The sequence below is a fragment of the Cercospora beticola genome, chromosome 4 (assembly GCF_033473495.1).
Source record: "Cercospora beticola chromosome 4, complete sequence".
Taxonomy (NCBI): Eukaryota; Fungi; Ascomycota; class Dothideomycetes; order Mycosphaerellales; family Mycosphaerellaceae; genus Cercospora; species Cercospora beticola.
Window position 1 is genome coordinate 2,015,221 of NC_088938.1, and position 19,049 is coordinate 2,034,269.

Here is a 19,049-nt window from a genome sequence, read left to right on the forward strand (position 1 = left end):
TGCTGCGAGAAGATTCTCTCGACTCGACAAACATGACAATCCATCCACTGCCACGATGACACTTCTTGACACATGTCTCTTGCTTGATCAGCACCGAGTAGCGTGGGGCTACTTGGCGTCACCGCACCCGCTATTGGCTCGGCCATTCACAAGTCCAGGCCATTGATGGCTTCAAAGCTCTGAGAAGCTCAAACCCAGCTGCCATGACATCAGTGACGTAGCTCGCAGAAACCTCGCGCGAGGAATAGCCACGACACAATGAGAGACCACGACGCAACGACGTGCAAAAGTATAAGGCAAGCTAGAAAACGTGGTAAGAAATACGGAAACTCTCTTCTCTCAATCTCAAACTCAACACTTCCTGTCTACCATACAACTACAAACTCATTCACCACGTCCGGAATAATCGCAACTTCCCCTTCTGCTCTAGCCGGCACCATGTCTTCCCTCATCGACAAAGCAAAGAACGTCGTCAGCTCGCACAAGAAGTCCGACGGCAGCTTGCCAAAGGTCCTCTTCGTGCTCAGCAGCCATGATCAGATGGGCGACACTGGAAAGCCCACAGGCTGGTACCTGCCCGAGTTCGCTCATCCATACTACAAGCTTGAAGGCAAAGCCGAGATCGTGATCGCTTCGCCCAAGGGAGGAGCAGCTCCATTGGATCCTTCTTCCGTCGAGATGTTCAAGAGCGATGAGGAGTCCACCAAGTTCTTGAAGGAGAAGGAGGCATTGTGGAAGAACACCCAGAAGTTGAGCGATTTTGTTGGAAAGGCGAACACATTCGATGCAGTGTTCTACGTGGGTGGACATGGACGTGAGTATCGCCCCTAGTTTTGCAAAGCGAGAGTGGTGTACTGACCTGTGACTCTAGCTATGTTTGATCTCGCAACCGACCCTGTCTCTCATCAACTCATCAAAGAATTCTACGAGTCTGGCAAGGTCGTCTCCGCTGTCTGCCACGGTCCTGCTGCGTTTGTGAACGTGAAGCTTTCTGATGGAAGCTGGCTGGTGCAGGGACAAGAGGTGACTGGTTTCACCAACACAGAGGAGGACCAGGTACAACTTTCTGCTGCCATGCCTTTCATGCTGGAGACAGAGCTTGAAGCGCATGGAGGCAAGGTTGTCAAGGCGGAGCCATGGCAGCCAAAGGTTGTGAAGAGCGGAAAGAGCAACAAGTTGATCACCGGACAGAACCCGGCTTCTGCTTCGCCAATTGGAGAGGCGATCTTGGCTGCTCTCTAAGTTGTAGGAGAGTTCAGATATCTGGAAAGTTATGATTTATGATACACCCACTATGTCGGTATGAAGAATAGAAATTGATGATGAACCATCCAATTTCTCATCAAGCAGCTTGTCTAGTTGAAAGCTTTCAGTTGAGTAGCTGTTCACATAAAACGTGCTGTAGAACACTGGAACTTTCCGTGGCTAAAGCCGTGACCAAATGTGGACGGAGTGTGGTCCGCGTGGGCACTGGCTGCCTTCTTCACGGGAAACGTCACCTCAAAATGCAATTTCCATCGCTCGCTTCTCCACTCTTTCACATGCACGGAGAGCGCGACAAAGTATTCTCCTGGTACCATCAAGCTGTGTTCGGGACTCAGCAGCTGCGAACGCATGTAACGAAGTCGTCTCTCCCCATCCGCCAGCCACCGCATGCTGCAAAGCGCGGCGACACCGAGAGCACGTCCCTGGGGCCCGAGAATCGCTGCAAGACAAAGTATCACCACCCCGTTTGATGATCAGAGATGCGTTGCATGCGCAGAAACTCAGCTGGAAGCTGTTTGTATGGTATGTATACGTAGCTCATGGAGTTGAAGCTTCTCACCTGCAGCTTCGTGGACGCCTCATACTGCCGAGCTTGCTCTTGGCCGCGTATTCGATGAGCTGGCTGCCTCTGCACAAATTGAGGAGAATTCATCAGTGCATATCTCAAGCCAATTGATGAACCTTGGTGTGCATCAATGGCAATTTCGCTGGCAGCATCAGAGCCGTCCTGCCATGGACCGGTTTAGCCATGCGTGGAGCGGAAGGATCTCCGCCCGCGACACCACGCCTCCGCCATGATGCCCCACAAATGGTCTCTACTACAGCAGGCCGTTCATGCTAGCCAGCCACCACGATACCTTCTCTATGCTGTCAGCTGGAAGTTACGTCCCTCGAAGGAGCCTATGTACTGCTGATGTGCTCTGGAGTTATGCGGACGGGGCGAAGCGCTGCGGAGTACCGATGACCCTCGTAGTAAGGAGCCAAGAGAGCGTACTGCAGTTCTTATAGGCTTAACCAAATCTATGGTAGGGTTTGGGCTCCACATCCATGAATCTCGACACGATAGGGTTACCCGGGCCGCACGCTCTTGCGCAATCGCTGGAAATGGACAATACACTGAGCTGGTGTGGAGTGCAACTGCAGCTCGTACATGCCGCTTCGCAAGCTACCTGATTTCTATCGAGCTGGCGTGCAGAAGGATTGATCACAACAACTATCGCGGCATTGGGTTGACATTTGAAAGGCCGGGTATGAATTGCAGTGATGCTCGCTTGCTGTTCACCAAGCACAGTCCTTGCAACAACACACGGCTGGTTACATGTCGAACTGGACTAGGAACGGGTTTACTTCCAATCCACGCGACGTTTAATCTCGTGGCTAGACCTATTGCTGCCGACGGCCACATGAGACTTTCCACAAGGTTACCATCACTCAACATCCCGGTCACGTAGCTGCATACAGCTATGTTGGCGACCTGTCTATCCTTCTTCAGCCGATGAGCCGTCGATCATACGTGGAGAAGTTGTGTCTGAGGCTCGTGTCCCTGCATCTGTGACGGTGTTCACAATGGGATCACTCATCGGCATCGCCGCCGTGGTAGCGAAATCTGCAAGCAGAGGCCAGCTGGGTGGAACGAACCTCGCCTATATTGGAAAGCACCCCACGCAAGCGGGGAGTCGTGCTTGCAACGCTTCCCCGTTGGGATGTGAGAAAATGCCCGATGCGTTGACTACTTCGAGATAGGTTTGTCTGGCTCGGAGAGCATTTGACAACCAAGCCCTTCGCGTGTACTGCCCACAGCTCAAGAGACTGGCGAATCCAGGGAGCATGTGATAGTCGTGGGGCTCTTGTCGTTGCGGCCACTCCGCGTCCCAGTCGCGCATAGATCGTCAATGGCAACGACGCCTCCCGATGCGTACAAGCACGAACGCCATCGCAAGCTCAATGCTGGGCCATCTGAGCACCCCGATCATCTACCCAGCCATTGCGAACTCTGGGCTCCATTCGTTTATGCACGCCAGTCTATGAGAGTCGAAGATCTTCCAATCGGCGCTGGCGACGCTCAAAGGTGGACAATTGCGTTCATCATATACCATCGCCCAATGCATAGTCAATGCATGAGAAATTGGTGAGCTCCAGCCTCGGGCTTGTCCTACATATGTGTGGGACATCCGCGCGCATAACACCTTCCTTTCTGTTTCGCTTGTCCTCCAGGCGCCATCTAGTAAACATTTTTCATATCGTGTACTTGCCATGTCTGCCGCAACAGTACTCAACGGCCAAAGCTCGACACTTGAGTCTGATCACTCTCACCATCACCATAGCCACACAACCGACTTCCCGGAGATCACCCCCGAGAAGCTTGCCATCATGAAGCTCGGATCTTCACTCAACGACGACCGAGACGTCTTCTCGGATCCAGGAACTCCTAGCAAGTATGGCAAAATCGGCTTCAGCAAGGGAGCTGCTGAGAGCAGCTCGAGAGCCCTCGCGCGCACTTCTCGACAAGTCAGCAGCACCACCCGACGCTCAAGCTCTTTCCTCCATGGACATCGCAACAAGATGTCGATGGAACTGACGCATCAGGCCGAGGGCAAGTTCTTCTCGCTGATCGAACTCATGTCCAATGCTTCGAAGGAGGCCTCATCTCTCAAGGAATATTGGGCTCGCCTCATGTCTGACCGTGAGTCCTTCGATCGCGAGCGTGAGGAACTCATGTTGCAGATCGATGAGATTTCCGAGACCCTCGAACAAAGAGACAGCCAGCATCACCACCACGGCCGGGAGCTTGCCGAGAGGAAGAAGGAAGTTGAGAAGCTTCTCATCGAGCTGTCTTCTGCTCTGAACAACATCACCATCGAGAAGAAGAAAGTTCACGAACGTGATCACGAGCTCGAGCGCAGTCGTGCAGAGTTGAGTGACGTGAGGATCACCATCTCGCGCAACCAGATCGAACATGACAGGATCAAAGCCGAGCTTGAGAGTGCCTTCGCCCGCATCAAGCACATCGAGAGCGAACGCGATCATGCTCGAGAGGATACCGAGAAGTATCGTGGCGAGCTGCGCACCTTCACGCGCGAACATGCAGAGCTCAAGAGCAAGAACATCGACCTCGTCGACCGTCTCGACTCATCCCGCAAAGAAGTCTCTACCTTGACAAGCCGCTTGTCCGCATGGGAGCATGAGCGCGACACATATCTTGTCGAGAAGGACAGACTCAGAGAAGAGCTTCGCAAGATCACTGTCCGATCGGAGGAGACTTTTCGCGAGCTCGGTGAGTTGACTGACAGGTATGAGCGTTTGCAACGCGAGTCCCGCCAGATCAAGGAGAGCATGCACTTCGTTGAGTCCGAGCGTGATGATCATGCCACCACGATCGACCGCCTCCGTGTCGAGCTCAGGACCAAGACTACAAGCATCGAAGACGTCGAGGCACGCCTCGCAGACATCACCTTGAAGTATGAGCAGTCCAAGAGAGAGGTCACCAGCAGAGACGACAGGCTTCGCGATGTTGAGTCTGAGCTGCATGACCTTCGTCACCGCATCGAGCGTCACCATGAAGAGCACCGCACTATCATCATCGAGCGCGACCAGCTCAAGGACGACCTCGATCACGAGCGACACACCTCCTCTGACCGCCAGCGTGAGATCACTGTCCTCCAGGACACCCTTACTCGCACCGAGTCCACCCTCAGCGAAGTGCGCTCCGAAGTCGTCAGCCTCACCGAACGCATCAAGCACATCGAGCACGAGCGTGACGATGCCCGTCACCACCACGGCCACTTGACCACCGAAATCCATCAATTGAAGGAGCGCCTCACGATCGTCCAGACTGAGGTCCGCACCTTGACAGACCAGCGTGACCGTGCTCGCCACGAGCTCGAAGATGTCAAGCGTCGCTACGAAGAATACACCGAAACCATCAACGAATACAAAGACGACAGCGGCGAACTCGAATACGAAATCGATAACCTTCGCACCATGCTTCGTGAAGCCCGCGAGCAAAAGGAGCGTGCCATCGCCGCTCGTGCTGCCGCCGATCGTGAACGAGACGAGTATGTCGCCAAGTATGAGGTAAGCTTGACATTCCCTTTCCATACACACCTCAATAATCAACGTCCTTACAATTATATCTGTTCGTGTTTTAATAGAAGCTAATGTTCTCCTCGTCGCGAAATAGGACAAGTGCCGAGAGATGGAAAAGTATGAAGAGTCTCAAAGGACTCACTACCACTCACACGCACACGGAAGGAGTGGTGGCGGATCCTCCGTCACCAGGACGGTCACGCGAAGCGGGTCGTCTTATCAAAAGCATGCGTCGGTGGATGCCAATGGGCATGAGTAGGAAAAGCAGTATAAGAGAGAGATTGTCGCCTATTATGGAGTGATGGTGAGGATAATGCAGTGTTGACGACATGACGGATTTCGTGTGTATGACGGGGAAGGTTTCGTAGTCCTTTGTATGAGATTTCCTTGCAATGGCGTTGATGATGCTCGTTTGCCGTGAGGCCTCGTTTGCTTCGTGGGCATTGCGTTGCTGTGATGTCTTGGCTTCCTCTCTGAGCTGGCGTGTTGCCTCAGGATCTTCACTTCTACGTTTCGTCAAAGATTACGGGCGTGGATGTGTGGCGTTCCAGTCACGCTTCGATCAGCAGACCTCATACTCTTCACACCTGGTGGCTGTTCGCCACGAGTAGCCATGTCTCGGGACAGCTAGATGAGATCAGCCCACCATTCGGCTCTGAGCTCAGGTGCAAGAGCTCGCGATTCTCTCCGCACAACACAACATCTGAGCCCATGAATGCGGCTGTCCTGATGGCAAACGATGGCAGACGCCGTTTGCTTCGGAACCCATTTCGCGTGTCAGTCGTCCAACAGCGCGCGCCTTCTCTCCGCAACCTTTCCAGCGCCCGCGATTGTATCCCGGCGTCGCATTGCATTGCATACGAACAGTGTGGAGCATACGCGTCCCATTGCCACCGCAACCGCGTCCAACCACGCCGCAGACCAGCGCAAGAGCAAGACGCGGTGCACTTCGCGTGCATGGTGGCAACGGCCACACGCCCATGGCCACGCAGAGAAGTCCATGGACAGAGAAGACACACGAGATGTGCAAGGGCCCCCGGTCGACGCTTTCTCGATGTTCTGACTCTTCACAGTCTAGCGTGGTCCTAATTTCATCTTCACCCGTGCCGTTTGGCCCAAAGCTTTGCGCTCCTGTCTCTTACTATTCTCCTGCCGCAACACAACAGGTCGGACTGCGATGAACCAGCAGAGAGCGCAGCACGCAATGCACTGATATTCCCGCCCGGCTCGTCTGCACGACGAGATGCTGCAGGCAAGGTCGCCCCTCAAAGCCGCGCCGTTGAGGGAGAGAGAGGTTGCCGTGGATCGCTCGCTGGGTTCACGCCACTTCATCTATCCGGCCAATGAGCACGTCGGCAAGTTCGGCGCGAGGCCGAGAGTGGTAAGAAAACGAGCCCGTGCGCTGCATTGAAGCTCTCCCCAGAACTGGCCCGGCTCGCTTTGGATGTTTATATGAGGCCAGGGATGTTGCAGAGTATATTACCACTTGCCCTGCCCTGTCGTCCGTCCTCGCCCTTTCCACCCGCTAACCGTCCTCCTGTCTGTCGCTCCTAACTCAACGCTTGCTTGCTTGATTGATCTTTCGACGTCTCTCGCTGTACACCGATTACATTCTGCTTCTTCGACCACAGAGCATTCCACCAAACTCAATTTTAATTACTTCGAAAGCGACAACTTAATCCACCGACATCATGCACGCGTCTACTGCTCTCATCCTCGCAGTTGCCGGCCTTGCTGCCGCGCAAACCACTGCTTCTAGCAGCTCTGGCTCTAGCTCATCAGCTTCCACCTCAGGATGCGGCAGCTCCATCGATCTGATCATTGAGTCTTGCCTCGGAACCGTAAGCATGCATTCCCTGACGGAACTTACGTCAAATGCACAAACGCGAAGCATCACACTGACAAATGTTTATCCAGACCAAGTCTCAATTCGACGCCTGCGACTCCCAAGACTGGGACTGCCTCTGCGAACAAGCCAACAACGTCCTCACCTGCTACAACAACTGCCCCAGCGCCCCAGACCGATTTGGCTACGAACAGACCAAGGTCGCAAACTGCAACGCCGCCAGCGCGTAAGTTCTTCCCTAACAGCTCCCTCTCAACTCTCTACACTCAACCCTCAACCCTATACTAACACTCTTCTTCACAGCTACGGCACCAAGTCGAGCACCGCGACCGGCTCCGCAACCGGATCCGCCAGCGGTTCCGCCCCAACCAACACCGCCGCGACAACGACCGCCTCCAACGCCGCAGCCAGCTCAGGCACACGCACTGGCAGCGCCGCCGCCGAGACATCGACAGAAGGCTCCTCTGCCGCACACGTCGCCGTCCCAGGTCTTGCTGCTCTTCTCGGTCTGGCCGCTTTCTTGTAAACAACAGCAAGGAATTCTTGATTTGGCTTATGACTTCTTTTTTTCTTTTTGGAATAGCGATGCGAGAGTTCTTTGGCTTGAATGCTACTTTGCACAGGATATGGAAAGTGGACAAGTTACAAACAGTGCGAATGTGTCTGTTGTGAATCTGGACATCAGGCGAGAGCTCGGAGTACACCCATACGTGGGTGATGCGTGAAGGCTTGTCTCGAAAAGAAGGCTAATGTAGTAGAGCTCGTGAGCTCGTCACACTCCAATGCAATGCGCTGTACGACATCCAACATTCTTGTGAGACTTGAAACTTTTTTCTCATTACTACTTCTATTGCTACTGGATTTCAGTCGACGCCGTTCTAGGATCATCGACAAAGCAGCATCATCATTACCAGGTGTGCCGGGCACGGTCACGCGGTGCTGGACCCACGATCCCTCTGCGCGCGCTGGTCTGGTGCATCGTCACACCTGCCAACCATCTACAACGGTGGTGTATCAGCAAACAAGGCCGCGCTGAAGGCTTCTGGATAACGAGATCCTGCTGGCTGAGCATTCTCGCACGCCTTGCGGATCTCTGCCTCTTCCTCCTTCGACAGCTTGATCTTGAGCGCGCCCAAGTTCTCTTCGACACGCTTGATGTTGGTGGTACCGGGGATTCTGAACCAGTTCAAGTCAGTAATCACTCTAACATCAATCCAGACAAGAGTACGACTTACGGGAAGAAGTCGTCACCTTGAGCCAGAATCCAGGCCAATGTCAATTGAGATGCGGTGGCATTCTTCTTCTTGGCAATCTCGGTGATGCGGTCCACGAGCTCGAGGTTCTTGGGGAAGTTCTCCTCCGAGAAACGCGGGGCGAAGGTGCGGAAATCGCCTTCCTCGAAGTCCTTGGGCGAGCGGATGGTGCCGCCTAGCATGCCTCGACCGATCGGGCTGTATGCAACGATGGCGGTGCCGAGCTCGCGAGCGGTCTTCAGGAGGCCAATCTGATCGCTCTCGATGTCCAAGCTGAAAGGCGAGTATTCGATTTGGATGGCATCAATGTGAGCGACCTTGCTGGCGCGGCGCAGAGACTCGCTGGAGCATTCGGAGATACCGATGTACTTGATCTTTCCCTCCTGTTGCAGCTTCTTGAGCTCTTCGACTGTCTTCTCAACTGGTGTCTTGCCGTCGAGACGGTGTGCGTAGTCTAGTCACGAGCGTCAGCCGAGTCGCATCCTCAAAGTGAACTCAGTATGCTTACAGAGATCGATGTGGTCCACCCCCAATCTCGACAGCGACTTCAAGCATGCCTTGCGAGCGTATTCTGGTGAGCTATCCACCCAACGCGAACCGTCTTCACCCTTGCAGTTGGCGAACTTGGTGGCGAGAAAGATCTTCTCACGCTTGCCTGGGTTCTTCTTGAACCAGGCGCCGAGCAAGTCCTCCGAGTCGTCATACATGTCGGCTGTGTCCCAGAACAAATCGCCATCTTCGTAGACCTTGTCCAGAACGGCGAACCGCTCATTGTCGGGCTTTGGCTTGCCATAGAAGGCAGACAGTCCCATTGTGCCATATCCAATCCGTGTCACGTGTGGGCCATTCTTTCCAAGCTTAGCAGTGGGAAGCTTGTTGCCAATGGCACCGTCGGTGGCCTTTCCGAGTGCGTTCTTGATTGCTTCCGCCATGTTTGCTGTTCGGTGTGGATTTCAGAAGTGTTGTCAAGGTGGGTGAGAAAAGTTGGAATTGTTTCGCTGATCGGATGGTGGGAGGATCTCGATTTCTTATAGAAGGCGGCAGTCCGAGGGCCATTCAAGTGCGACTCTGCTGTTTCGTTCTTGCGCCATGACGTTCAAACGCAGGAGCACGGAGTTTAGCTGTTATCGCCACTGGCAGCTGCCCCGCATCAGCCGCTTAACAGCACGCACTTCACCTTCTCCCAGGAAGGGTCCCGCTGGCTATGCTGGATGCGGAAACTATGCAGAACGATGCATCTGGTTCTGCGGCCGCTCGACGCCGCACGTGTCTGTCGACTATGAGAAGTGCCTTAAGTCCGCATCTCACACCAGCAGCGGCGGCCCAGCGAACAGCATCAATTCCGCCTGGAGGCAGCAGCATTCTGCTCCCAGATATTCGTGACACAGCAGCTTCCCGCATTATCACTAAGCAGAAGGATGCTTGCTGGCGCTCGAGTAACACTGGACAAGACAAGGCACCATCCCGATACCAGGGCCATTGCTCGTCCGAGCCTTGCAAAGTGCGGCACCGGAACAGAGTAGACTCTCGCGGCCAGAGAACAAGTCAGGGGCATTTGAAACGATGTGACACGGCAGCTTCTTGTATCTCTTGCCCACAGTCATTGGCGTCCAGATAACACGATGGCTGGGCTATGAGCCAAAAGCAGATTCTGATCCAAGGGCTTGGCACGTAAGCTGGATGCGGAATTGCAGTATGATCACCAAGCAGATTCTCTTATGGAGGACCGGGAGAATGCTCACGAGACATGAAATATCTCCGCAGTTAAGCAACTACGGCGGCCCAGGAATCAGATGCTGTCAGTGATTCTCTGTCGCAGTAGTAAGCACTGGTCCAGAGAATCTGTAGCCCCATCCGGCCCATCCTTCTCGAGACGGGGTTTCACGCGCTCAAGTCGTTCACACTGATTACAGACCATAATATTCTTGCCGGCATCGGCAAGGCGATATCGAGAACAAGACCATTGCAGGCTGCCAGTCTGTGTCGCAGATAGGCCAGCCAGCCGGGCAGTCGTCGATATGGTGAGCGTTCGTGTCGTCGGTGTGGCCACAACCATTTGGGCGCTGCTCCACGTCTCCTCGTTCACGTGGGATGAGGTCGTCCCACAAAGGCTCGGCAGATCCTGATGCCAAGACTCTGTCCCGCGTTCTGCTCTCTGACCTTGAACGGCCAGTCGTGCCCGTTCGATGCACCCCGTCGACGACTTGTGGTTATGACAGCCTTTATCTGCTAAGTGCGTTCAACATGTCAGACTTGATTGACGAATGAACTCCCTTGCTTGAGCACCTAATCGCGGTACCGATCTCCGCCAGTACATTCGACTATGAGCGAGCCTCAAGAATTTCCAGTGCCAGGTCGTTTACTCCCGGTCTGCTGTGCGACGGTCGTTACTCCGGAGATCATCGACAATCTGATCACGATCAGCGAGACAGACTCAATGGAGAGCTTTTTCGTCATCATGGACAAAATCACTGGTATTTACAATGATCAGACCAAGGTCGGTGACTGGACCCAGCCGACTTCAGAAGATTCGCCTTTTATCGACAAGAGTCCCATGGCATGCTATCTCCTTCTGCGTCAATTGATCTCAGACACGGATTCGGACATGTGAGTGCAGTTGCCCCCGAAATGCTCGAGACAAATTCGCGGTTATACAAAGCTGATGCAATTCCTTTTTTTGCTTATAGTAATCATGAGCACTTCGCAATCTTCGATGAGAGAACTCTCAGGGATGGCTCAATAGTGCTAGTAGATGGGCCTTGGGGCAAAGGAGAGGATGAAGGAGTTGCTAGGACGGTCCGAGTTGCGCCTGAAATCGCACAGGAGCGGCTGCTGCTGTACAACATAGGCGAGCCCGAGATCGACGAGGACCAGGCAATCGCTCAAGAGGCAGTTGACGGCGTGCTTCGTGTGGAAGCTCTGATGAACCGGCCTCCGACATAGCCCTAGAAACCAGTCCACTTGATCAGTATAATCATGTGTCGAACCATCATCAAAGCTGAAGCAGAGCGTTCGCTCGCTGGTCTTTCGCCCGCCAAGTTAATCTATGCAAGATGGGCAGTCTTGACGAGAATCTGCTGAGTTTCTTCTCATCAGCGTGCAAAAGCCTGTGCGGGGCCACACATGACATCCTTGGAGCAGCATGTACGCAGAAGCGATGCCATCGTCGCAAGTTGATCCTTCTTAGTAGTGTGTATTAGCCGAGTCTCCAAGGAGAGTGTCATAACGTGTGAGGTGAAGAGAAGGAAACATGTGAAGTGTGAGACAGAAAGTACGCGCCATCGGCTATCCGGAGAAACGGCCGAGGAGGCCAGAAACGGCCTAGCGTCCGGCTCTCCAGTACCTCAGCCGGCTCACAAGTTCGCGTCCGCCGACTCGTGTTCACGATCGCGCTGCCATCAAGTCGCAAAGATGCAGCGCATGCGAAAAGCGGCGAAATGGACGCAGCAAGACCGACGATGGCGGAGAGTCGATGCGACACAGCCTCCACCCGATTTCAGCAAATACAACGTCCAGGTCGAGATACCAGAGTACGACGAGGAGATCTACGAGGAACACCTGCGACACGATGACTGGACCAAAGCGGAAACCGACTATCTCGTCGAGACGTATCGCGAATGCAATGGAAAGTGGCCGGTGGTATGGGATCACTACGAGTACGAGGACAAGTCGCGTAGCATGGAGGACCTGAAGGCGAGATTCTACAAAGTCTCAGCGCAATTACTCCAGCTCAAGACGCCTATTCAGTCTATGGGCACAGCAGAGTTTGACTTGTACAACACTCTCAACACCTTTGATCCAGCGAAGGAGGAGTCACGGAAGAGTTTGGCCAAAGGACATCTATACCGCAAGGCGAATGAGGTCGATGAAGAGACGGTTTTGTTGGGCGAGTTGCAGCGCATTATGGTCAACCAGGCGACATTGGACGGGCAACGGGAAGAGCTCAGGAAACGATTGGACTATCCACATGCGAACACGAATGGGTATCAGTATTCGACATCACAAGCCCTTACGCAGCTGTGGCAGCAACTGCTGGCGCAAGATCGCATGAAGAAGAACCCACGATTGAAGCCGACAGGTGGGTGTATCATGAAGCATACTCGTCCTGTCATCATACTGACATATTCCAGGAAATCCAAACTACGATGGCTTCATGCAAGGCGGCATGCAAGCACCTCAATCAGCTCGACCTCGCGACAGCAATGCTGGTATGTCAGAAGCTGGCGGAGGCTCTGCCCGCGACCGACGTGGTACTCGAGGCGAATCTCTCGGTGGTGCACCCAATACTCCCGGTCACGCACTGCCCGTGTCTCTCTCTGCGGCCGATCAAACTCGCATGGGCGTGGTCATATTCCCACCCGAGCACAAAGCTTCGGGAGGAATCAGTTTCGCTTCGGACCGACTTACGAAACCTCGAGTGGCGAAGAGCACCATTCAGAGTGAGAAGATCGCGACGATTCTGGGGAGCGCGGGTGTACCAGAGATCATACCATTGCCCACACCGAAGGTGGTGGAGGCTTTTGAGGGCATTATGGGCAAGGTGCATGCTCTGCTGGACATGAGGAAATTGGCGGAGAAAGACGAGACTGAGCTGAAAGTCCGGCGGCAAGAGGCAGCGTCTTGAGACCGGCGTGTTGCCCACTACCAATTCTTGGCATTGTTTGCTGTTCCGTGTGTTCTTAGCGAGGCGTTGGAGGTGAACACGGCGAACGACATGATTCCATCAGGTGGTCATCCGAAGTGTGAGTAGCACCGGTACGAGCGATTTGCTGCTAAAGAGTGCAGCCTTGTCTAAATTGCGCTTCTGCGTCATCTGCCCAGGAGGCAAGGCAGAAATGCTCCGCAATTTGGCACACCACACCCTCGAGAAGCGCCGGGTCAGCTGGCGGCACGAGCGAAGCTATAGTAACGAGTGCTTCGAGACGAAGCACTTGCATGCATCGTAGCGAGCTTCTCGGCGAGCTCAGCCCCAAATCTCACGTCTATCTCGATCCTTTCTTGACCTTCCACAAACCGATTCAAGTCGATACCACTAGTTAAAGGTGGCAACAAGCAGCCCTTTTCATTGCGAAATGCTCTCGGTGCGTCTACGCATGGAATGACTTGTTCGGATTCGAGGCGACGACCTGCTTGCTCTGAGGCGAACTCTGCATGACCTTTACACTATGCCACCCTCTTATTTCCACAAACGATGCCGCGCTATCGTGCAAAATCGCATGAAGGTCAAGACGCCTACCTCCGTTGGCGAAATGCGCACGCTAGACGATGCAAAATCGCAAATACGCCTATTGAGATTCCACCCGAAGGGATCCAAGGCCTCCCGGCGTGATCTGATAAGACTCGAGTTCTGGAGAACGGATGATGCACCACCATATGCGGCGATATCGTATACATGGGGTCCCGAGTTCCCACAAAAGCTACTTCCAGTATCCGGCGAGATGATCAGTGTCCGTCTCAATAGCTGGTACGCCATCAAGCAAGCTTATGAAGAAGGAAGCTTCATGCACGTCTGGATTGATAGCATTTGCGTTGACCAGACGAATCTGGAGGAGAAAGCGCACCAAGTACGACTCATGTCAAGCATTTACCGCAACGCAGTCTATGTCCTCGTATCCCTCGAACCGGTTTCCGATCGTTTCAGTGCAATTTGTCGCCGGATTCGTGCCTTCGAGGGCAATCCATCTTGGGCCGCGTGGGAGGGTGCACATCACCCTGGATCGCATCACCAAGATGGTTTCAACGCAATAAGTAACAGGGAACACATACTCAACACATGGCGTCATTCGTCAGAAGGAAGACAGCGAGCCTTTGATGAGTGGGGGAAACAGCTCCGAGGGATCTCCTTGTTGCCCTACTGGTGCCGTTTATGGATTGTACAAGAGCTATCGTTGGCCGGCGCAGTGCGACTTATGCTTGGCAGCTACGTGATTCATTGGCGTAGTCTATGTTCCTTCTACACCTTTTATGTGCTGTGGGGGAACGGCATGCCGTGCGGGCTACCATCGGTATTGGCCACCTCTGCCGGGGCGACCCCTGAACGGCGATCTTTGCACGAAGTTCTGGAGGCCTGGTCGCACCAAAAGTGCTCTGATCCGCGGGATCGAGTGTATGGCTTGTTGAGTCTAGTCGATTGGCCAGAGCGGCTCGGGCCCATTACAGCAGACTACACGAAATCAGTTCTAGCACTCGCGGCCGAGACTCTGAAATATGAGGTCAGGTGCTACAACATCCTAAGAATCATGAAATGCGAAGCGCTGGAACATAATCTGGACCAACAGCTGCTTTTGAGGCGTGAGGGTTCAATGTCGACCGATAGCTGCCTCTTTCCGACTCGGACTGAGGCGCATATCGACCTCGATCCCTGGGTCTGTCATCGAGTTACCACCAATCAGCATGGTCAATCGTTTCTCCCGTTGCACCCGAAAGAGTATCTCGAATACGGGCAGAAACGAAGCCACTTGCTCCCCGCCGAACACCCAGGACGTAAGCGATTGCTCTCTACAGACGGCTCCCCCTATATTGTTGGTGACATCTGCTACGACGCTCAAGCCGACGACCTCGTAGCTTGGCATTTTTACGGGCCCGCAGTGCATTCCAGGCAAGATGTTGGCCTGGTCCTGCGCAAGACCCCCTATACCGATCTCCGAGGCGAAGTAATATACGAGATCATTGGTCAATGTAAGTTACTCATCGACTACGTCCAATGCGGTTACAGTACCCATAATTGCCACTGCGATGATAGCGATGCGCGAGTCCTCAGGCGTGAAAGGTTTCCAATACATCTGCATCTTGACCCCATGGACGCGATGGTCTTCGAAGGACAGGGTCTATTCGAGTCTGAATCTGACAACAAGAGGATCATCACAAGGTTCTGTGGTACACCATGGTCGTCATTTGCGACTACACCTGTGAAATTATAACCAATTCGCCAAGGACTTGTTCTTAATGAGAGGAAGCACAGCTGCGAGTGGCGAGAACTGGTGCCACTTCTGATTGATTCGACAAGCTCCAGCAGAGAATTTTGATGTTACCGTCACCTCCGGAAGGGCCTTACGTCGAACGAAAAGAGATGCTGTTCGCCGCAATTGAACACTTCTCTTCAGAACTGATACATCTAGTCAGGAGTGGCCGCATCCGGCAACTCCGTTCGAGTCGCCTACAGCCAGATCATCTCACAGAATACAACAGGACTGGTGCAGAAGGAAGTACACAGGCGACATATGCATGCAAGATTGCCAGGTCAATATTAGTAGGTCGTCGGCCGGGGCGGCTTCGACATAGCGATACGGGTATCTCGATATAATGCAATACGATCAGCCACCACAACCTTTTCAAACACTGTTTCCGTACACGCATCGATGGATCATGCATTCAATGCCAATCCTAGCCCAGCCCAGAACGCCTCTTTCTCCATCTTGCGCTACTATGCCATTCCTCCTGTACCATGTCTCCTTCTCTCCCTTCAGTGCTTACTCGAAGCTCGCCTCCCGAGCTGCACCAGCGTCGTGGCAGTCGTTGCCCGCTCCTCATACAGCCTCCGCAAATCGTCAACACTACTCTTCTTCAGATCCAGTCTGCGAGGCTCCAGTTTGGCGCTGTTGCTAGTAGCCTGCGAGTCTGTGCTTCCTCTGCTTTCCCAACTGTTCATCCTATTGAGCAAGCCGGCAGAAGGAGCACGTGGCTTGGGTACGTGCTGTACGGCGCCTCCACTGGCTCCATCGACGTTCGCGGTGGAGATCAAGGGCACTGCGGTGTTGGAAGTCCTGGTCGGCAGGATGGGCTTCGCCAGAGACTGGATATCAGGACGCTGCTTATTGGCCGCCGATGCTTGCCACGACGGTTTGCGGAACACCGCAGCGTTCGCGCTGCTTGAGGGTGAAGTAGGAAGATGAGGCGGCTTCACAGCAAGGTCTCCTGGTGCTGAGCGAGGCGCATTTGTAGCGGAATTCGTGCTAGCCGAAGCAGCTTGAATGTCGATAACGTTGTTCTGTGTCACATTATTAGCGGCTTGGCGTGCGGCCATCTCTGCCAGGAGGGCGTGTGTTCCAGGGGGCACGAAAGGCATGGAGGGTGAGGAACTGCTCGTGCTCGAAATGACTGGACCATTCTGCTGGGAAGCGGTCGTGCTCTCGTTCTGGGAAGTGTTTTCTGGGGCAGTGCTGGTGCTCGCGGTCTGGAGATCGTTGTGCAATGCCGTCTCGGCTGGTCTGTTCTCACCCTTGACCGAGGTCTGCCTACTAACAGGCTTTCGCTTGGGTACATCGCCAGTGATCCCAGGAATTGACCCAATGATCTCTGTTGAGACTGGTCGACTCCGAGATGACTCTCCGACCGGGCGTCGATGTATGGGTTTCTGTGCTCGTGAATCATCTAAAAGATCCATGCTGGCGTCATTGCTCTTCGGAGGGCTGACACCGCCTGCATGTATTGGCGCATAGCTGCCAGGTGAATCCGATCGCGGCAAGTTTCTGCCTTCGTAGTCGAAGAGGCTGGAGTATCTCGGTGGCGCACCTACATATGCGGCGTCGGATGCAGGCTCGTAGCCAGGCTGCGCTGAAGGTGATGGCTCGCGCTGTGCCGCCTTGTTCCGACGTGGCAGTTTGGGCAATTCGACGTTCGGCAAGTGCGGCGCCAGCGCAGCTTTGAGCGACGTGGCTCTAGAACGGCGCCTAGGGGGCAACGCTGGAGGCTTCTCTGACGACGAGTCAGAAGAGTCTGACTCGTTCATTGAGATCCTGTGTCCTATCTGACTTTTCTCACTTGAGGCATCAGACCCGTCAGATGGACGTCGCAGGGCTTCGAGCGGGTCCTCGTACTCATTTGGGTCGATAGGCGGGCTGAGGTCAGCATAGAACGCACGCTCTTCGATGTCGATTCCCGCCCGGAGCTGAGGCCACATATCTATGGCAGCGACTAGTATCCGCTTGACAATACTCGAAATTTTTGCATCGGCCATCTGGTCTGAGCCACAAACGAGGCACATGGCGAAACAGATAGCCAAGTTCTCTGCACCCATCTTGTTGTGTGGCTCGTGCGATGCGACCAGAGATAGCAGAGGGAGCAGGTGTCTGGTCAGGATCTCTCTCGATGTGGGAGGCAGAGGAGACATTGACGAAGTGGGAAGGATGATATCGACCATGTCCTCGGGCGTCAGCTCCGTGTCGGGATCGCTGTAACGCTCTCGGAGCGTCGCGTAGCATGACTCTGGGAATACTGGCTCGCGCAGCTCGCGATACCATGTCTTGATGAGCGAGGCGGCTGAGTGCACGCCGTATGCATCCTCCAAGCGAATCTCATCGACCAGCGATTTTGCAAGACCCGGCTGCACGAAGGTTGCACCTTGATCCTTCCACACTATCCATTTCTGTCCGCGGTCGTAAGCCTCTCTGAGGACACCAACGAGGACCGAGTGAGGCGGTATGCGGAAGATGCCCTCGGTCTTGAGATTGGAAGGTTCCACCAGGAAGGCCGTGGTTTCCCTCAGCGCGCGAGGCAAGCGCGTCCTGCCGGAGTCAATGTTCCTCGGGAATGGTTGCTTCACGCTGAATGCACGTCTGCCGGTGACAAAGGGTGAGTAGATATTGGGTGAGTACTTTCGATCCTGCAGATATGCGGATGGTGGGGTGAGCAGATGTTCGATGGGAATATGCAAGGCCAGTGAGGTCAAACAATTGACGTGTACTATCTTCCGTCGAAATTTTGGCGACACAATGGTCCCGAATATGTTGAGCAGCACTCTGACCCATGTGCGAGGGTGCACAATGTACAGCATGGCCAGCTTCTTCCGCAATGCCCTCCCCAGCACGTGGTATGCTTGCAGATACCATCCGGTAGCGGGACCCTGCTTCTTCTCTGCCGTTGCATTGTCGGGAGGGCCTCCTGCAAAGAAGACAATCTCGTACTCTGTGCCTGCGATCAACTCGTCTTCGCCGGGCAGTCGAGCGAGGACATAGGAAAGCAAGCTATCGTAGTCGACTTCGAATGCATCGGGAAAGGCAGCGGCGTTGAGGATGTACACGGGCCTGCCGTCTTTGGATGGGAGGGGTGATCGGTAGAGGATGGTGGCAGCAATGGCCGCGAGCTCAGGCAGATAGTCGGCGGAGTCTGGGGCGGGCGGCACGGTGGAGAGGGAGTTGCTCCTCGCACGTCCCGTCCTCCACTGGGCATCCGCCGCCAGCGCGGTCCTCAGGGCAGAACGCATGGTGGGCAGGCAGGACAGTGGGGAGAAGGATGAACAATCGTAGCAGCGGGCGGCGGAGGTTAGTATAGCAGGCTCCGTCATGCAGACGGCATCCCTGTTTCTATGTTACGGAAGCGCACGCCCGCGCGGGAGATTGGCATGCCAGTAGTGACGAGGAGGTCGTGTCGAGGTGTGCGTCGTGTGATGCGGCGGAGGTGGGCTCTTAATGCTGCTGCCGCCTGGCAAGATTGGCGGCGGAAGAGGGTGGTCGACGCGGCACCCGCCCACGCAACGCAACGAAACACTGGACTGGCAACAAACTCGACGTCAACAGCATCATCCCGACCGTCGGCCACAACACACGCGCGTGAAATGTCGCCAGCATGCAGGGATGCCGACCACGGATCTACCCGCTACT

The 19,049-nt window shown here is 54.4% G+C and overlaps 8 protein-coding genes across 8 annotated transcripts; 6 read left to right on the forward strand and 2 right to left on the reverse strand.

The window, feature by feature from the left end:
- Positions 1 to 438: 438 nt before the first annotated feature.
- Positions 439 to 1,242, forward strand: RHO25_006429 (uncharacterized protein; the record flags this gene model as incomplete). Its single annotated transcript, XM_023597258.2, has 2 exons — positions 439 to 814; positions 872 to 1,242. The coding sequence occupies 2 exons, from the start codon at positions 439 to 441 to the stop codon at positions 1,240 to 1,242; spliced, it is 747 nt and encodes a 248-aa protein (XP_023452005.2).
- Positions 1,243 to 3,519: 2,277 nt separating this feature from the next.
- RHO25_006430 (uncharacterized protein) lies at positions 3,520 to 5,611 on the forward strand (the record flags this gene model as incomplete). The annotated part of the gene is made up of 2 exons (XM_023597259.2): positions 3,520 to 5,340; positions 5,447 to 5,611. The coding sequence occupies 2 exons, from the start codon at positions 3,520 to 3,522 to the stop codon at positions 5,609 to 5,611; spliced, it is 1,986 nt and encodes a 661-aa protein (XP_023452445.1).
- A 1,432-nt stretch (positions 5,612 to 7,043) lies between these two features.
- Positions 7,044 to 7,724, forward strand: RHO25_006431 (uncharacterized protein; the record flags this gene model as incomplete). The annotated part of the gene is made up of 3 exons (XM_065602785.1): positions 7,044 to 7,193; positions 7,270 to 7,424; positions 7,502 to 7,724. 3 exons carry the CDS (start codon positions 7,044 to 7,046, stop codon positions 7,722 to 7,724), a joined length of 528 nt encoding a protein of 175 aa, XP_065458857.1.
- A 472-nt stretch (positions 7,725 to 8,196) lies between these two features.
- Positions 8,197 to 9,383, reverse strand: RHO25_006432 (uncharacterized protein; the record flags this gene model as incomplete). The annotated part of the gene is made up of 3 exons (XM_023597260.2): positions 8,197 to 8,374; positions 8,434 to 8,905; positions 8,960 to 9,383. 3 exons carry the CDS (start codon positions 9,381 to 9,383, stop codon positions 8,197 to 8,199), a joined length of 1,074 nt encoding a protein of 357 aa, XP_023452444.1.
- A 1,391-nt stretch (positions 9,384 to 10,774) lies between these two features.
- Positions 10,775 to 11,394, forward strand: RHO25_006433 (uncharacterized protein; the record flags this gene model as incomplete). Its single annotated transcript, XM_023597261.2, has 2 exons — positions 10,775 to 11,058; positions 11,139 to 11,394. 2 exons carry the CDS (start codon positions 10,775 to 10,777, stop codon positions 11,392 to 11,394), a joined length of 540 nt encoding a protein of 179 aa, XP_023452443.1.
- Positions 11,395 to 11,862: 468 nt separating this feature from the next.
- Positions 11,863 to 13,075, forward strand: RHO25_006434 (uncharacterized protein; the record flags this gene model as incomplete). The annotated part of the gene is made up of 2 exons (XM_023597262.2): positions 11,863 to 12,529; positions 12,582 to 13,075. 2 exons carry the CDS (start codon positions 11,863 to 11,865, stop codon positions 13,073 to 13,075), a joined length of 1,161 nt encoding a protein of 386 aa, XP_023452442.1.
- Positions 13,076 to 13,616: 541 nt separating this feature from the next.
- On the forward strand, positions 13,617 to 15,371 carry RHO25_006435 (uncharacterized protein; the record flags this gene model as incomplete). The annotated part of the gene is made up of 1 exon (XM_065602786.1): positions 13,617 to 15,371. The coding sequence occupies one exon, from the start codon at positions 13,617 to 13,619 to the stop codon at positions 15,369 to 15,371; it is 1,755 nt and encodes a 584-aa protein (XP_065458858.1).
- A 542-nt stretch (positions 15,372 to 15,913) lies between these two features.
- On the reverse strand, positions 15,914 to 18,652 carry RHO25_006436 (uncharacterized protein; the record flags this gene model as incomplete). Its single annotated transcript, XM_023597263.2, has 1 exon — positions 15,914 to 18,652. The coding sequence occupies one exon, from the start codon at positions 18,650 to 18,652 to the stop codon at positions 15,914 to 15,916; it is 2,739 nt and encodes a 912-aa protein (XP_023451860.2).
- Between the last annotated feature and the right edge of the window lie 397 nt (positions 18,653 to 19,049).